The 18173-nt window shown below is 41.7% G+C and overlaps 1 protein-coding gene across 2 annotated transcripts in view; it reads right to left on the bottom strand.

Moving 5' to 3' along the window:
• Positions 1-18173, bottom strand: part of VAV1 (vav guanine nucleotide exchange factor 1) — a 73909-nt gene that overhangs the window by 2616 nt on the left and 53120 nt on the right. For both annotated transcript variants that reach the window (XM_020791663.3, XM_020791664.3), the window contains exons 16-26: positions 17508-17609; positions 16913-17010; positions 15087-15109; positions 12740-12785; positions 10264-10400; positions 8167-8232; positions 7453-7484; positions 5820-5936; positions 3665-3752; positions 1926-2040; positions 254-405 (exon numbers count right to left, since the gene is read on the bottom strand). In XM_020791663.3, coding sequence (XP_020647322.3) covers positions 254-405; positions 1926-2040; positions 3665-3752; positions 5820-5936; positions 7453-7484; positions 8167-8232; positions 10264-10400; positions 12740-12785; positions 15087-15109; positions 16913-17010; positions 17508-17609 — 976 coding nt within the window. The remainder of the gene's footprint in view (positions 1-253; positions 406-1925; positions 2041-3664; positions 3753-5819; positions 5937-7452; positions 7485-8166; positions 8233-10263; positions 10401-12739; positions 12786-15086; positions 15110-16912; positions 17011-17507; positions 17610-18173) is intronic.

Raw genomic sequence — 18173 nt, 5'->3', positions numbered from 1 at the left:
AGCATCACACAACTGACCTGCAATACGTACAGTAACTGCCTCTACACTATAGCATTTCTTATACCACAGTACTCTTGTAATAGCTTGCAAAAATCACAATGAAATCATGATGTTTCTTTAGAAACGTCAAATTCTCATGCTTTAAGGCAATAGATTTACTCTTTGTGTGCCTATCAGTCTAATTTCTGTTTTAAAATCTCCACATTTTCCCAAGCCAAGCAACTTAGATTTCTCAGGGTGAAAAGATGCTTACCCGGCCATAGATCTCTCCCTTCCACCATCCTGGCTGCCCTTTCTTATTCAAAATCTTTATGATGTCTCCTTCTGTGAGGGACAGTTCAGTCCGATCTCGTGCACAGAAATTGTAGCGAGCCTTGGCTGAGCCAAAATATTTAAAGTTTTTCCCTTCCAAGAAAACAATATAGAATTATTAGTTGTGGGAAAGTTCAGAGTGTGTTCATCATACCCTATCTTCACTCTCCTTCCTTCTGATATTTAAGAGGTAATTATACCTGAAAAGAAACAGTCAGATAAGATGTATAGGTTGAAAGTGATTGCAGTTGACAGATGTCTACAGAATATTAACAGTTAGGTACGCATATCTTTCCTCGTCTTCAACCTATTCTTTCTAGAGCAGCCATATTAATCAGTGGAAAGGGATCCAGAAGAGAGGCTACTTCCCTTTGATGTGAGTTAGGGCTGAGAAGAAAAGAGAGGATGCTGTATCCATACTGTCTAGACTGGGTAGAGAAAAGAAGAGAGAGCTGGTATACATAACTACCCTGTTTCCCCGAAAATAAGACCTAACCTGATAATAAGCCCTAGTATGATTTTTCAGGATGCTTGTAATATAAGCCCTACCCCCAAAATAAGCCCTAGTTAAGTGAAACCCCGCCCTCCACCCTTGTGCAGCAACCAGAAGATGACATGACTGTAAAATAAAACATCCCCTGAAAATAAGCCCTAATTCGTTTTTTGGAGCAAAAATTAATACAAGACCCTATCTTATTTTCAGGTAAACATGGTAGGGAAGTGATTTCTATGACATTTCACATTTTCTATGCAACCTACATTTGAACCCATAAGCAAGTTCAAACATGTTTATGAGCAATCTGGCTTTTCTCACTGAACTACTCATAAACTTGTTCAAACCCACCCATACGTTCAAACATAGGCTGAAGGAAAAATATGACATGTCATAGAAATCCTCCCCCTATACACAACGCAACTATGCAGAACAGCTTGAGTATTTGTTATAGTCCTGATATTTGGCTCTGGCAGCAGAAGAGCAGCTACTGTGGCTGCTGTCCATTCCCCATCTCCTCAAGAGGAAATAGACTCAAAGAGGAATTCAGGCACGGAGGAGGCGAGGTGACCAGGACAGATAGGAAATTGTATGAGCTATTCAGAAATAGCTATTTAGGAACAGCCCCACTGAGTGATAGTTCTCTAGTGAGCCATGATGTATGGAAAAGAGCTTCCCCCTCTCAGACCCAAGAATCTGGGCTCCAGTCTGTTTAAGGCTTTGTGTGGCCTATGAGGCAAGGTGAGGTGTAGGAGGGAAGGGAGTGATATGCCAGAAAGAAGGAAGAGATAGATGGAGTCAAGGAGACATTATTTAAAGTGAAAATACTGCCTTTTAAAGTAGTTAGAATATATTATCGTTGCCATTACTTATCCTAAATGACATTACAAGTCATCCTACTACTTTTTAAATGAAACATCACCGTTGCATTGATGCAGTGAGGAATGAGGGAACAAGTTACAGGGAATAATGTTGATTGTGATTACTTCAAAGTTCTGCTCAGAATAATAGTTGGATTTCAAATATTTTTTTTCTTCCTATAACATCTCTTGCTTATAAGGGCAATTCATTTCTTCTGCGTTGTGTGAAACTGTAAAGAAATGTAGCTCAGGTTACACACTTGTTTGTTTTGCTGCTGTTTTCCTCTCAGGCTCTTTGAAAGAGAACTGCAGCACAGTATCAAGGGTCTTGAAGCAATCCTTTAGGGAATTCTCTTGGTAAAACTCTACCAGCTCCTAGACAGAAAAAATGAGAGCTTTTTCATGCATACATCATTATGAAATTTGCCCAATATGCTGAATGGAGAGGGGAGAAGTGTGGTTTGTAAAACATAACCAACCAACATATACACAATAATTTATTGCATAGTCCTGTCCTGTGTAGCGCTGATTCACTACAACACATGTGCTCAAGTGGACACACCTGGCAGCTGAGGCTGCATCTCTCATTCCCTGCACTCCCCACTTCCTTCTGTTCCATTATTATAATCCTAAAGCAGCAGCAGTCCCCCACCCCATGAGCGTAACACTTTTCCATTCTTCTGGAGGCCCAATCTACTCAACCTCTCTCACAGACATAATGCTCACCCATTCTTCCAGAGGTCTGTTGAGATCAAGCCCCCTTAAGGGCAGGTGGGATCCAAGAGAGAACCACCCTTTGCAGGACAGGCAGTATAGGGCATTAAGCTATGTGGGAGGTGGTTCGATAAAGGAGAGCAGTCAGGTTGTGGGGAAGTGAATAAAAGGCTCTGATTTTGTGTTGTTGTTTTTTCACCTGTGCTATAATGCATAATGTTATTTGTTTATTGCTCTGTTTATTGCTGATTCAGTTAGTGCTCCATTTTCTTGAAATATAGCTAAGCACTAAGTGGAATATTACTATATTTGAGTGAGAAAGGCATGACATACAAGGTAGTTATTAGACCTATATTGATTTAGTACAAAATGAAACATTCCTCTTAGCTCCTAATTTTAATCTCAATTTCTACTTCTTTTTTCTAAAACTTCTTTCTTGGCTTCTGTATAACAAGAGCGACAAGATATGAACTATCTGTTTCCCAGGACAGAGATGCAAGTGTTTCAGATGTGGATACATGTCTATGTCTGAACTATCTCCCAACACTTTGTTGTTGTTTTTAATGAAAAGCAGGAACAGAAGGTTTTCAAACTGAATAGAGGAAAGGTGAGGATAGAGTCCCTTCATGTGTTTTTCCTGGGAAAACGAGTTGTTTTTATCCTGACTGGGAATTCAAATCTCCCTCATCACTTATTGTAGAATAGACTGAGGGAGCAATATATTGAGAGACAAAGGTAAAGAGTTAAGCAGTTTATGTATTCGCGAAGGCTTTCACGGCCAGGATCTAATGGTTGTTGTGGGTTTTTTGGGCTCTTTGGCCATGTTATGAAGGTTGTTCTTCCTAATGTTTCGCCAGTCTCTGTGGCCGGCATCTTCAGAGGACAGCACTCTGTGCTCTGGTGTAGTTGGCTTGGCCAACAGAGAACTGTTTGATCCACAAATCATATGGGGATATTGAAACCAGCTGGGAAATTAAGGAAGCTTGCTTTGGCTTGATCCCACTGATTGACATGCTGGAAAGGAACCAAAATAGAGTGTCTTTACCTGCAGCAAAAAACCAAAAGGCCCTGACAGGGACTCAGAAATGTATGGGTAGGGATACTCTGGGACAGGCCAGTTTGCTCCAGAAATAACGTCATCTGACCATCAGAAAAACAAACAAACCAAAGTAGCTATCTGATCACACCCTTAGTCTTCTCTTCTTCCTTCCTTGCCACAATCTCTGTTGCTATTCGAATTTATGAAAACAATTTTTTATGAAGCAGGAAGTCCACCGATTCCTACCGTAAGTCCTTTGAAAGCTTTCTTCTCTGTGATGCGATACAAACCATCTTTGGTCTGGATTTTGATGTGCTTGACTTCAGTGTTGAATCTGAAGGAGCACAAAAAATGCACATAACAGTTTGTTTCCCATCTCACGTTTATATTCAGGAGTGTTAACAATGGTTGCATTGTTTCAAATGGGCTTTCACATTTGAGACACAGAATGAGGTATTAGAACAGGCAAGACATACACTTCATTCAGAAAAAAAACTGGTAGAAGCATGGTTAATTTAAGAAATTGAGATATTTTTCAACTCTGAAGGAAGACACCAAGGAAGGTTTTTAGATATATATTTACAAATGTATTTTAAACATACTGAAAAACATTTACAAATATATTTAGACAAGGCTTTACCCCTTCTTGCTTCTGAGCTAGCCTTTATTTGGGCAAGTGGAATTATATGTGGCTACCCAGGCACTTTGCCCATAGCCTATAGGTTCTTGCCTGGCACTCTGTTTCTTTGCTACTATGATCTATTTTTCCATTAAACTCAGTAGTCTACTCAGATTTAAGGATAGAAAAAAAATGTTCGCTCTTCAGTTTGTCTTGACTTGTAGATCCACTGATTCAACATGGAACATTTAAGCTACATGAGAGTCCTTGTCTATACCCAAGGGGTAGACAAGGAGCTCTATTTTTACTCATTAGTGTCTCTGTAATTCGGCAAGAGTATCATTACACAAAAACTAGTGAGTTTTCCGTTTCAGAAGCAAAACACACAGCAAACACAGAAGGACCAACCAGGTTTTTTTTGTTCAGATAAGGCGTAAAACAGACAGCACCAGGGGATTGTTTATTTTAATTCAAATGTGAACTCTGTCCCTTTTGAATCATTTTGGCATATGTGAATACCTCTGTTGGAATAAATTGTGTCTGGAGCATTTGTAATGGACACCAGGATCAGAGGTTTTGCGCTGCAGGAAACATTGCAGTACAATCTGTTTTATTTTTTTTTTCATTTGAAATACTAATGTAGTAATATACCAGTTTGAAATTAATTTTAAAAAGCAGACAGCACAAAGGGAGAAGTGCTCCTTTCTTTGCAACCTACATGCTGTTGTGTTTTGTCAATGTCTCTAGTCAATTCCATTTGCCTTCTGTCTTGCCAGTGCTGGCAACTGGTTTCTAGTTCCCCTCTGTGGGTGTCTGTCTTTCTATCTGTCTCTCTCTGAGTATCCTCAGAAATTTTCAGGTGAGGAGAGGAGGCTGAAAGATGAGTCTCTGCCTGGCATCCACAGGCTGCTAGGGAACTAGAGGTCAGTGCTGGCAAGAGGGAAGGCATATAAATTCACTAGAGACATTGACAAAGCCCAGCGGTTTCCAGGTAGTGAAGGAGAGAGCACTTTCCCCTTCTCACACTTGCTACTTTTGAAGATTACTGTATTTCATCTGTAATACTGACATAGCAATGTATCAGTCTGAAAGAATTTTAAAAAGTGGTCAGTATAGGGGTGGGTGTATGGATGCAGGACAAAGGATCAATTGCAATGATTTTAAACCCTCTGTAGTCCCCTGATTTTTTCCTAAGAGGATGCACATTGACCCAAATGCCATGTGACTTATCACATGACTTTAACTTGATTTCATAAAACCCTGATCCAGCTACTGATGCATTTTCATAGCATAATTGTTCTCTCAGCCAGCCTACTGCCAACTCTTGAAGTGCTCGGCCATTTTTTTGTTAGTTATGATTCTACTCTACTTCAGGGGTCTCTTGTCCTTAAATGTGTGGATAAGTGGTACTTCGTGTCCCTGTTCTGATTGCCTGGGACCCAGAGTAAGACATGTATTTCTAAACTATGGTGTCTCAGATCCTATTAATTTGAGAAAGCAGAAAGGAAACTGACAACCTTATATGTGTAAAGCCTCTGCCTATCAGAGGTATAACCACTTCTTCTACAGAAACGCAGCAATTTCTTTCTTTTTTTAAAACTATAGTATATCAAATAGATCTAATAGGAAGCATATGCAAAACGTTATTCCTTTCTATACATGTCAACTTTGCCACTTTGAAATACTTTTGTTTTTAATGAATTACATTAACTCATTACGTTAAACACTCCTAAAACTTGGCTTGCTCAGATGGGAAGATACTTTGAAAAGAATTAAGTTTACTTGATGCTGATGGCAAATTCAGTGGCATCCTTGATTCTTTGCCGAACTAGGTAAGTCCCGTCTGAACGACTGGAAAGGATCTGTTCTGCTTCAGCCCGTTCCATGGGTCCTACGTACCTGAGCAATGAGGGTATATTTATTAATTGCAAATGCAATATATTATTCAGTCACTGCGTGTCTCTGTACCCCATACAGTCTACCACAAGAATGATGAGCAACAACATTTCAAAGTGCAGCAATGCACTTCACTTTGAATTTCCCAAATTTGCTCTTCCCAAACCAAATCTGAATACATTTAGACCCTGAATTGTGTACTCTTGTCACATTTGCAATACAGTTCATTAAAAATAAATATCCGAATTTATACATTTAATATAGCGCATAAGCATAATTTGTACATATTTTTATAATTAATGTGTTTTAAATGCATATATTTGTAAGAGTCTACTCAAATAGATAGTATGTGCATTTTAAAATACACTGGGACATGCATAATTAAATAGTGATACAGCTGATATTTGTATCAAATAAATCAGATTATCATATTAAAAGAGGGAAATTAGAAACAGAACAGATACATATGTTTATCCCAGCACACAATTTTTTTTCAGCTCTAATGCTTCCATTTAGTGTGATTTATAGGGGACACAGGACATACAATGGCCTGCTTTACAAGAACCCCAACTTTTACAGGTATTCCAGTATCAGTCAATGCACCCTCCTAGCATCCAAGATTCACTTTCATGACCACAATAACTCACTGTAAATTGCAGTGTTTATATCACCGAACATGACAGCAAGACAGTACAGAAAAGAGAGAAGATAGCAGAGGTCAGGGGGAGCACCTAGCAAGCCAAAAAAGAGAACAAAGGTGTGGGAGATAAGTGAAAAGATAAGCGTGGCAAACAAACAAGCTAGAGAAAGGAGATGGGGAGATACAGAAGACAGCAGGTGTCAGAGGAGGGCACCCAGCAAACAAGAAAGAGAATGGATGCATGATGGGTAGACAGGTGAGAACATAGCAGAGGAGTGCCCAGAAAGGAAGTTAGAGAACAGAGAGGTGAGGTGGAAGCCAGAGGTCACAGCGGAGTACCCAAGAAGCCATCATGACTGACAGTAAATGACAGCAAATGTTTCACTTATAAAGCATGAAAATTTCCCAGGAACCAAACACCTTTTGTAACATTAAGCCTAACAGGAAAGTTCAATTTACAACGGGTTTTTACAACCACCTTCAGGGAACCAATTAGGTTGTAAGTTGGGGGCAGGGCTACTATATTTTATGGTTGGTCATTGGGAAGTATATGCAAGCTTAAATCACAAGTCTGTTTGCAAAGTTTGATTATTTCTCAGAAAATCCCACTGGGGAAGGGAGAATGGGTAACCTGTAAAGAATAAACATTTCTCTGAATATCTAGTTTGGTTCGTCATTTAATGCTAGAGCACTGAGCTTGTGACATTAGAAGAAGCTATTTAGATGGAAGTTACGAGGCTGTATGGGAAAGTTCCATAACACAGATTGTTGCACTGCTTAGAAAAACCAGAGGCATGAACTTCATGCAAGGCAGCACAGGAGAAGGGCTATAGATTACAAGAAAATACAGAAAAGGTTTAATTCTGTGGTATTACGTACCAGTGATAAACTGACAAATCTGGAGGAGGTCTCTGGGAAAGAAAGAAATTATGTTTATTTTCTCTTTACGTCAGGAATTTATTTTGCTTAGAGAAGGATTTGAGCTGCAAGCTTCTGCATTTGCATTTTAGTAAGAACGCCTCTTTTTCATCTGTACAACTATGATTGGTAACTTACGATACAGCACAATGCTAGGGCAACATCTAGGCAGGAACTGGCAATGTATGGACCACATGTAACTTTGAGGCTATTTCTTTTGCTTTTTTCTTTTGCCCTCAGCCCATTTCTGCTCTACCTCTTCTAAAACTGTCACCTTAACTACTACTACACTTTTTCAATCTTTTAATTTCACTTGTCTGCTTTATTGGTATAACCCACCTTCCCACTCTTCTCTAACCTCTGGCAGCCTCCTTTAGTTTCTTCTACCTAGAAAGGATCTGCCAGCTTCTTACACCACAGAATTCTGTTAAATAAATATGGTTGTGGCAGAAAATTCACAAACAGCCATCAAATTCTGGTAGCATGGCTTTGTGGCCTCAAGGAGGTCCAGTGCAGTCCTCTACCCTGTGAGGGCCTCCCATACCTATTGTGCGAAATTAACCAAGCTTTGGACTCAGAGGAGAGCACACCAAGGTGATTTCAGGTATCCACTGATCTAGCTGAAACACAAAGAAATCAGAACTCCACCTACACCCCCAAATAAATGTTACTCACAGAGACATAAGGCTTTACTTTCTTGCAAGGAAACCAGCCAACCTCATTGCTAGATGTGTTCCTTCCCTACAATCCAAGACGGAAAGCAAAGGCCACATCAGACACAAGACAGGGCTGTTTTGGTGTAAATTAACAGCTCATTTATGAAATGGAGCATGACTTTCCTTTCCAAGGAATGCTGCTTAACCATCCAGTTGACTTCATTGATCATGTACCACTCATGCCAACAAGACATTTTCTTTTGATGCAAGGGGCTCTGCAAGGAGGTGGATTATTTATACTGGAACTATGGCAAGGTCAAAGGATTCCCCCCACCCCCACGCAATACAGTTGTCCTCAGGATTAGGGTTCCTGCAGCTGTTTCTACTTAAGAAAATGTTTACCCAATTAGTAGCATCACATCTGTTCCGGTTCTCAGAAACAAGTCTAATGGGACCTCGGTATCAATAATGCATAGAAAGACATTTGTAACACAACATTTTTAAAATTATGGTTCCAGTGGATGACCTTATGTTGTGGCAAATCTGTCCAACAGAATGGCCTGGAAAATGTTGGCACAGTTTCAGCTACTTGACAGAACAACTTGTAACATGCTGCTGTCAACAATACTCTCTTTTTTTTTGGGGGGGGGAAGCATGCTCAGGTGAAAGTGAGATATTGTCCTTGAACACTGCAGTTTCAGCCTAAAGTTGCACATTTAGCACACTTAAATCACATCTGTACCACTAATTACCCTGCCTCCTGGCATGTACAGAAAGGAAGTGCTTCTGGGGGCATACGTAGCCAAGTTATTATTTTTCAGAAATGCAAAATTAATCCCTAGAAATAGTCAAAGGACTCTAGATCACTGGTTCTTAACCTTGGGTTACTCAGGAGTTTTGGACTGCAACTCCAAGAAGCCTTCACCACCAGCTGTCCTGACTGGGGTTTCTGGGAGTTGCAGTTCAAAAGCATCCGAGTAACAAAGGTTAAGAACCACTGCTCTAGATCAGTGGTTCTTAACCTTTTTGAAAGAAACGCCCCCTTGAGCAATTGAGGAAGTTATCATCGCCCCCCTCTTATTTCTTATTATATCTTATCTATTTATTTGTTTGTTTCTTTATTAATTTAAGACACTTAAATCCAATGACCCCTGAAAACAAAATTCAATTCCAAGAAAATGAAATGACCCCAAAAAGTAACATTTAATGATTTAGTTGCAAGCGAATTTTAAGACGCAAAAAGAAATACAGTATAAAAAGGGCATAAAAACAAACCGCAATGCAGGAACTAAAAATTTCAAGACGAAAACTCTGAAACTAAATTAAGATTGGAGGAAAATATATATTCATGCACATTGTAAAAAGGCTGCAGCCATCTTCACAGGTTTGGCTTGCTCCAGCGCCCCCCTACCGCCCCCCTTCTGCTCCAGCGCCCCCACGCCGCCCCTTTTCGTTCTACCGCCCCCCTGAAAAATGAAATGGCCCCCTGGGGGGCATTATCGCCCAGGTTAAGAACCACTGCTCTAGATGACATCCTTGATAGACCACCAACATTTATTTCATAGATATGTGATGGGGACTGAGGGAGGTATTGGAGCAGAGAACTGATGGCTGCTGAGCTGCCCATGTTTGTTACTCTCTAGTAGAACAGGAAGCATTTAAAAAGCTACAGCAATGTGCAGGCAGAAAGTGCTGAACTGTCAGAAGAAGGACCCTCTACAACAGTAGGCAGGGTATGAGTGATAGGTACAGTGTGTGGATGTGTATGAGTGTGGGTGGTTCAGCAGTCTCTCTCCACCCACGCACCCCTTTGCTCCTTCAAAGCCACCATACATTTTACATGTGAGCATGGCCAACAGGCATTTAAGGATGCAGCTCTGACTTCATAAAGTGTGAATTAAGTGTTGCACACTCCAAACATAAATATTCCGAGGTGTAAGGGTGAAGTATGCTCCAGTTTTAATTTGTGACATCTGGGGAACACTGCTTTATCTGCCCAGGGGAGCCATGTCCAACCGACACAATGCCTTTGCCATTCTAGTTCTTGCACCTCCGTGGCCTGACACCAACTCAAGTGTGGAGGAATAGATTGGACAGGACTGCTGATGATACGTACCTGCCACCACAGTTGCTCTGCCTCAGCTTTGCTTAGCTCCACAATATCCCCCACACTGAGCCTCAGTGGCGGGCCGAATGCCACAGGTGGCGGAGGTAGACCATAATATTCCTGACAGACTTCCAGCTTGGGCAGGCCTGAAGAGCAAAGAAGAACTGAGGTGACTAAGATGAATCAGCCCCTTGCTTTCTCTCTATGTCCTGTGAAAGCCTTCTTTAGCACTAAGGAGGAAGAAGCAGATGGAAAGAAAGAACTTAGGCTATGACTACACTGACAAATGCTTCAGCATTTGCTCCTCCATCAGCACAGGTGGTTTCAAGGTGTTTTTCAATGATCACATGACACAAAGGCCAACATGAACCAGCCTGGCTCTTTTCACTTCTGATTTGGAGCTCTTCTCTCTGCTACTGTGGGCTTTAACTTTTTTAAAACTAGAAGAATCTGAAGTGTCGTCCCCCCCCCCCCCCCCGTGTTTCATTACGTTTGTTTCATTTTACAAAAGGATGGAGGCATGACTCTGGTTGGTGTTATGGTGATGTATTGATCAGGGACATGATGTTTTGGGACAGAAAGAGAGCTTGTGATCACCAAGTGGGGTGTGTTAAAGGAAGGGAAGCCATGGGCTGTGGGCATTCATCAAATCACATCAGATTCGGGGCCAGTGTGGACACTGGCACTGATACAATCTGGGTCTTTGTGTGGTCACCCAAGCTAAATACAGCTGTAAAAGAGACTGTGAATCAAGCCAAGTCAAGCCAAATTGCTATAATCTGGCTTGCCAGTGTAGTCCTGTACTTATTGTGACTTTGTTACACACAGTTGCAGGGGTGGGCAAAGTATAGCCTGCTGGCCACCTGCAGCCCCTAGGGTGTTTTTTTTTTTTTTTTTTTTTGCAAGTCCCCAGGCCATTCCAGAACTCTCCTCTCATGGCCACTGGTTCACAACATATATTACCAAAATCAACTATATCTGCAGTGTTAAGAGAAGTGGGATCCTCCGAGAACTTCCACCTCAAATAAATAAATAAATAAATAAATAAAAATTTAAAAAGGAAGTATATTACCAAGGTTTTGTACCCCTCCCGTGTCTGCATTTGGCTACATCTGGGTCTGATGCAACCCATGGCATATTTGGGGGCTGAAAATGTGGGCCCCTCCAATGTGGCTGAAACCCCTCAATTCTGCCATAGTGTGACCAAGGAATGGATAGTGCTGTGCATATGTGCACAAACACTGAGTTCTCCAGATGTCCTGCGGCTGGCTTTGGGAAACTATTGCCAGCCTCCTTCTTAGAGCAATGCCAAAAGCTGTAACTGAAGGCAGTTGCTACGACAAAAGGAGGGAAGTGAAGAGAAGCCCCGCAAGGCGGCCTTTGGCCTCCCCATTTAATTTAGTTTGTCCTTCAACAGTGACAAAGATTGAGTGTCCAGGTTTGTGCTACTTGCTAGCCACATCATCGGAAGAAGGGATTCTTTTAAGTGCTGAAAGATGTCTGACTGGCAAAGCAAGAACCTCCCACACTTTTGGTTTGATAATTAGCTCCTTTTGTTCTGTAATTAGTCACTGGGAGATAAACAAGGGCTTTGCTTGCAAGTATGACTGCTCAGGCACATACAGCTGTTTCAGACTCTCATCTTCCTGGAATAATAACAGGATTATGGTTTCTAATTACATAGTATCTGTAGTGGACAGTTTTACCTAAAGTCTGTTAGTGAGGCATCAAAGCAAGGGAGATGACACAAACGGACCGAGCAACGGGGAGATGGCAAAGCAGCCTATGATAAGTTGGAACTGACTTACAGTAACCCCAACAGGGCTCGCAAGGTGAGTGAGATATTTAAGGAGTAGTTTTAGCAATTCCATTCTCCTGCCTCCTAGTAAATTTCCATGGCTGACCAGGGGCTTGAACACAAGTCTCTCGAGTCCTAGTCCATACTTCTGTTTACTATATTACCCTGGGTATCAGATATCTTCACCTGATTCCATACCCTAGCCTTTTTTGTTTCTTGCCAAGAGATTTATAACTCTTGGCCCCTTTTGCCCATAACTGGAGGCCACCTGATCATCTATGTCATATTGGAAATATAATAGTGGACTAACCACTACAACTTGTGAGGGACGTGGTGGCGCTGTGGGCTAAACCGCAGAAGCCTGTGCTGCAGGGTCAGAAGACCAAGCAGTCGTAAGATCAAATCCACGCGACGGAGTGAGCTCCCGTTGCTTTGTTCTAGCTCCCGCCAACCTAGCAGTTCGAAAGCATGCAAATGCAAGTAGATAAATAGGGACCACCTCGGTGGGAAGGTAACAGCGTTCCGTGTCTAAGTCACACTGGCCATGTGACCACGGAAGATGGTCTTCGGACAAATGCTGGCTCTATGGCTTGGAAACTGGGATGAGCACCGCCCCCTAGAGTCGAACATGACTGTACAAAAATTGTCAAGGGGAAGCTTTACCTTTACCTAACCGCTACAACTTACCCAGATCTGGTTTTTCTCTCTCCGTTGTATGTCGATTGGATTTATTCTGGACAGAAAACATAGGGAATTTGGTTCAAGTAACAATAGGGAAATCAGCAACATTGTCATCTAGAAGATTAGTCACAAGTTCAAGTTTCAAAAATGATAAAATATTGAAGATTCCTGTGTTTAATTATACTAAGCTTAGCCATGTCAGACTAAACAGCAACTGCACACAATAGCTTGTGATCCATTTCCCCTTGCACTGATTGATGCATTAGCAAAGTTGGGCTTGTGTCATAGAACATTTCTAAGTGTTTAGAATTCTAAAGAGAAAATATCTGTCCGTAGCGCAATGACATATGTATATTACAGAAGCTGAAGTGAAAGGGTCAGGTTTCAAAGGTGGAGGGGGGCAAAAAAAAAAAAAAGACAAGGGTAGATGGTAAATAAATTTCAAAATCCATATTACAGTAATACCTAAATTAGGCTAACCAAAGAGCCAGAATGAATGCAAGTTTTCAACATTTTCATAGGAAAAATCAAACAAGAAATACGGACAGAAGAATCTATATGCTGTTTGCAGGAAACAACAAGAGAGATACAATAAAATGTCACCAAAGAGGCCAACCATTGAGAAGCTGGAATAAGGGGATTCCAGGGGTGGTGGATTCAAGAAGCATGGACAACAGTATTTTGTTCCATTAGGGCAGGTGGAAAACTGCCCCACTGGAGATTCAGTCTATCCCAACCATTGCGCCCCTTCTTAAGAGAGGCAGAAGGTGAGGGCACTGCCTGTCAAGACTAGTCTAAGACTTTTTGCAGCTGGAAATAAATAGCAAATGGTGAGCCTCCTCCTAAAATAATGGCAAATAGAACTCAAAAGTAGCCAAGTTATGCTGACATCTGGATCATAAAATCTTGCTAGTCCCTCTCTTTATCTCCCTGGTAGGAAAAATGCAGTAATAATAAACTAATAACTCAACATTTGCTGTCTTTTTCTAATAGAATCTTCTGCCAGAGGTGGCTGCTTAACTCTACCTAATATTAAGGCTAGCCTTTCCATCTATGTTCTCCTGCTGTGTGGTATGCATGTGAATAAACATCAACTTTTGCTCCTTTTTCTGTGCTGGGTCTTCAGAGATGGCCCTCCCATCAGACAGAGCAAAGCAAGTGATTCAGGCAGTGAACGCTGGGGTAGCAATGGAAGTTTCCTGACTTGTCTTTTGAACTCACTAATAGCTTCTCCCTCTTGAAGGACAGAGATGTGCATGGCATAGAATCTGTCCTGGTCCCCTTAAACTAGAGCGTTGACTCAGATATTGTGGAGGACACAATCCAAGCACAGTGTTCAAGGAAGGTTCAACAGCTAGGCCATTCAGCCTCTGCATATGGACTGGAGAGAGTGCGTTAAAATGTCTTGAGGCAGCCCCATGGGCCTTCTGTCAGCCTCTGTGGGCACCAGCTGCTACTGAGTAAGGAATATTAGATTAAGCTGTGGAATATGAAGCGTGGATGTGATGGAGGAACTCTTCCTTCACCTCTCAGTTTCCTCCCTGCCTACTATAGTCCAAAGACTAGACCTGTCCACACTGGCATCTAGTTACAGTACATGGGTTGCTGATAGCACTGTTTGGATTGGGAAGGGAAAGACCTTGTCTGCAAGTGTTGGTACTTAGAATGATCCATCCTTCCCCTTTAAATGCTGTTGTGCACCTTTCTGGTCCAGCAGTAAGGCATGCATTCTTTTTTGCATGCTCATTGTTTAGCCTATTTAGCCAGGAGATAAGATTCTACTGCCATCCTGGCTGTAGGGAAAGTTGGGGAGAATGAGGGGAGGGGAGGGAAGCAGGAAGGGGGGAAGTGAGGAAATCGAACAGCATCGACATCGGAAGATATATTTTAAAATAATAATAATTTCACTTCCCCTGACCCTCCACAGATGATCAGGGGAAGCACTTAATTGACAGCTAATTGGGCTACAAAGGGTCATTTGTTTCTGAATGGGAGGAGCATGCCTAATGGCACACCTCTGCTCCCCTGGACCTCAACAGAACCTTTGTAGCCTGATCTACCTCAAACCCAAAATGATCAATCTGGACAGGCCCTAAGTCTTCCTGGGGGCTGGAGGCCTAAGCAGAGTGATTGTGAGGCAAAACTGCAGAATGGGAAAGGGCTAAGCACCCCTTCTTGCTCACCAATTCTTTCCTTAAACTTCCCTTTGCACCCTTTCTTCTTAATTCAGAACCTATATTGGTTTCTGGGACAATGTGCAGCTTTGACCTTAGTCCACTATTAAATTAAAACCCAGAAATAATCTCTCAATTGCTAAAAAAAATTACAAAATAAAATTAATTTCTCTTCTTACCTTTTTCATAGTAGAGCCAGACTCTGTATTTTAATAAAAGAAGGAAATATTATAATAGACACAGGGGAAAAGGGAATGTGACAATTAATATTGAGTAGACAGTCTCTGCCAGGATCCTTGTCTTCAACAAAAGAAGGCAGCCCTGATCAGGTCCTGCTAGTTCTGCAGAGCCCAAAAAAAGAACTAGCAGAGGTTTCAATCATTTCCTAGGGCAGAAATGTTCAGTATCTCCATCTTAAGACCTGTAATAAGGATGGAGCTACACACCCTACCTTCTATTCTTAACCCACCTCTACAAGTGTGTATTGACATAAAAGCCTGTCTCAAAGGGGCAGGATAAGGTACCCTTCCCTGTTTGCGCCATGGGCTAGTTGCCTTGAATCCATGCATAAAATTGGGGTGGAACCCAGTGATTCTCCCAGTTATTCACAATTTCTTAAGATGTGAACATAACTTGGAAGTCTGATCTTCCAAACTTTAAAGCTTTATCTTCCAAAAATTAATAGAATCCCCCCCCCAAAGCACTACAGATCTCCCCTTTAAAATAAGTGCCAGAGTAGGTAGCAAGTCATTGAAAACTGACTATTGTTTTGCTGAAGTCGGCATATCAAACTGTGCAAGTTACTGCAGGTATTATATAAGTTTAATTCTCAAGATATACTGTATTATGGAACCAAAGCCTTTCATAAATAAGGTAAGAAAAATGCTTTTTATTATGAGCAATGAGGGAAAGGAGGAGGCAAATGGAAGAGGGAGGGCCTGCATATTGGAATTAGCTTGGAAAGGGGAGTGAGATAATGTCATAAATACTTTATTTACAGCACATTAAGTCCTTAAAATCACTGAGAATAAAATTTCCTTTCAGTTGTCCTGATAATGGCTTCATCACGTTATTGCCCTGCCTTATTCACCAATAGACTCAGGGAACTATAGACCTGAAAGGGACTACAAGGGTCCCTGAACTGAACTCCTTATCAAAGCAGGAACCGCCAGCTAAGGCATCCCTGATATCTTTGGCCATCACCCCCTTCTGTTTAAATATCTCCAGTGAAGAAAAATCCCCCACTTTCTGAGGTCGTACATTCCATTGCCAGACAAGTCTTACTCTCAGAACGTTCTTCCTAATGTTGAGTTGAAATAAGTCTTTCTTACAATTTGAATCTATTACTTCAGGCCGTACCGTCTGGATCCAGAGAAAACAAGTTACACATGACAGTGGCATTCTCCACTCTTAAACCTCCTTTGCTGTTCTACTGTTTCCTCTGTCTTTTTTCTTACTGTTGAAAATCTGTCCAGGAGAAAAAGACAGAGCGGCTGTGCAGTGCCGTCTGATAACTACATAGCACGAGGAGCCCTCTGTTTGGAAGCCCCCTTGTTTCTGATGGGAGGAGAGAGGTCTCCCCTGGTTCTCCTTTACAACTGAATGAGACTGAAAAGAAGCAAACTGTCTGTTCAAGACTATGCGGAAAGGCCATAATTGAGCTGAACAGCAGTGCTCTCATCTGCTTGTATCACCTCCACCTATGCTTTCATTAATGCCAGAACATTCATCTCTAAACAGTGGCTTGCTGAAAAACCAGGGTGGGATACCTTTGGCTCTCCAGATGTCTGATATTTCTGAAGTCACAGCCAACATGGCCAATGGTAAGGGCTTGTACGCAGGTCGGTCAGTCTAGTCTCAAATAGCTGCGAGGCACCAGATTCAGCAGCCCTGCCCAATCTGTCTCCGGAATGCTAAGTTTAGTGGCAGGAAGTAAAGATACACGCACAGGAATTTCCCATCTTCGAAAGACTCCTCCATCCCTTATAGCAGAGTAGAAACATACCCGAATTGGACTTTCCACATGGTGACACTCGGCCCAGACATTCCTTGTGAGCAGGTGACCGGCATTTGCTACAACGATAACCCTGGTAGAAGGTTCCTCTGTATGCACATGGGAAAAAGTGAGGAGGAAGAGCCTCATGTGTTTTGTTCTTTGGGATAAAGTAGAATCTGACTTAACTATCTTACTGGATGTCTTTTCACTGGCTGCATATTAAAGTTCAGCTGGTGCTTGGCTGCAGCTGAATGTCCATGTTCCAAAGTATAGAAACATAGAAGTACAGAAACACGTTTCAAAGTATAGAAACATTCAAGCAGTACAACAGTAGAACCAGTTACCTTGGGAGCTGGTGAGTGCTCCAACACTGGAGGCATTCAAGAAAAGTTAAGTAATCACCTGGCAGATATCCTTTGATTTGTATTCCTGCATTGAGCAAGGGGTTGTACTTGATGGCCTTGTCGGCCCCTTCCAACTTCACTTTTCTATGATTCTATGATTGACATAGAACTTCCCTGCATTATCATCTCCACTGGTATTTGTCTTCCCTGCTAAAGGTAAGAACATGCAAATAGTGGGTAGAGGGGTGTGGCATACATACCTCAGCAGCATCTGACAGGCTTTGCATGAGGTGGTCTCCTCAAAGGAGTACATTTGGAATTCATGTCTATTTGCTGTAGCATTTTCGGGATAGATATTGGAACTATACCAGGAAGTGAGAAATAGGCAGATTGTTACAAAGTCGGGGAAAGTTCCACCTGCTCAGAAATTTGTCTTACAAAAGGCAAAACTGAAGCTGCTAAAATGGATTAATGGTTTCATCCCCTTAGAATAAATTTACTTTTTCCTTTCTATCTCCATAGTTTCTTCAAATGGAAAGTTCCTCTAACCACTTGTGTGTTTTCTGCACAAATGTGCATTCACAATTAGAGCTACGATACCCCACATTGTTTTTACATTATCATCCTCTGAGAAAGTTAAGATCTCTAGTTTGTGAGGAACTAAGTGAGCATGGAATAGACCAGTGGTTCTTAACCTTGGATAACCCAGGTGTTCTTGGACTGCAAATCCCAGAAGCCCCAACTAGTATAGCTGGTGGTGAAGGCTTCTGGGAATTGCAGTCCAAGAACACCTGGGTTATCCAAGATTAAGAACCTCTGGAATAGACTATTGAATTCATGGATCTGAAAAGTCTTGGGATGTTCTTCTAGTTTTTGTTACTATGTGCAACAAGAGGATGAAAACAGGGGCAGTTTCCAAAATTCTC

This window comes from Pogona vitticeps, chromosome 2 (genome assembly GCF_051106095.1).
Source record: "Pogona vitticeps strain Pit_001003342236 chromosome 2, PviZW2.1, whole genome shotgun sequence".
Classification (NCBI taxonomy): Eukaryota; Metazoa; Chordata; class Lepidosauria; order Squamata; family Agamidae; genus Pogona; species Pogona vitticeps.
This window is presented reverse-complemented; position numbering and strand designations above follow the sequence as displayed.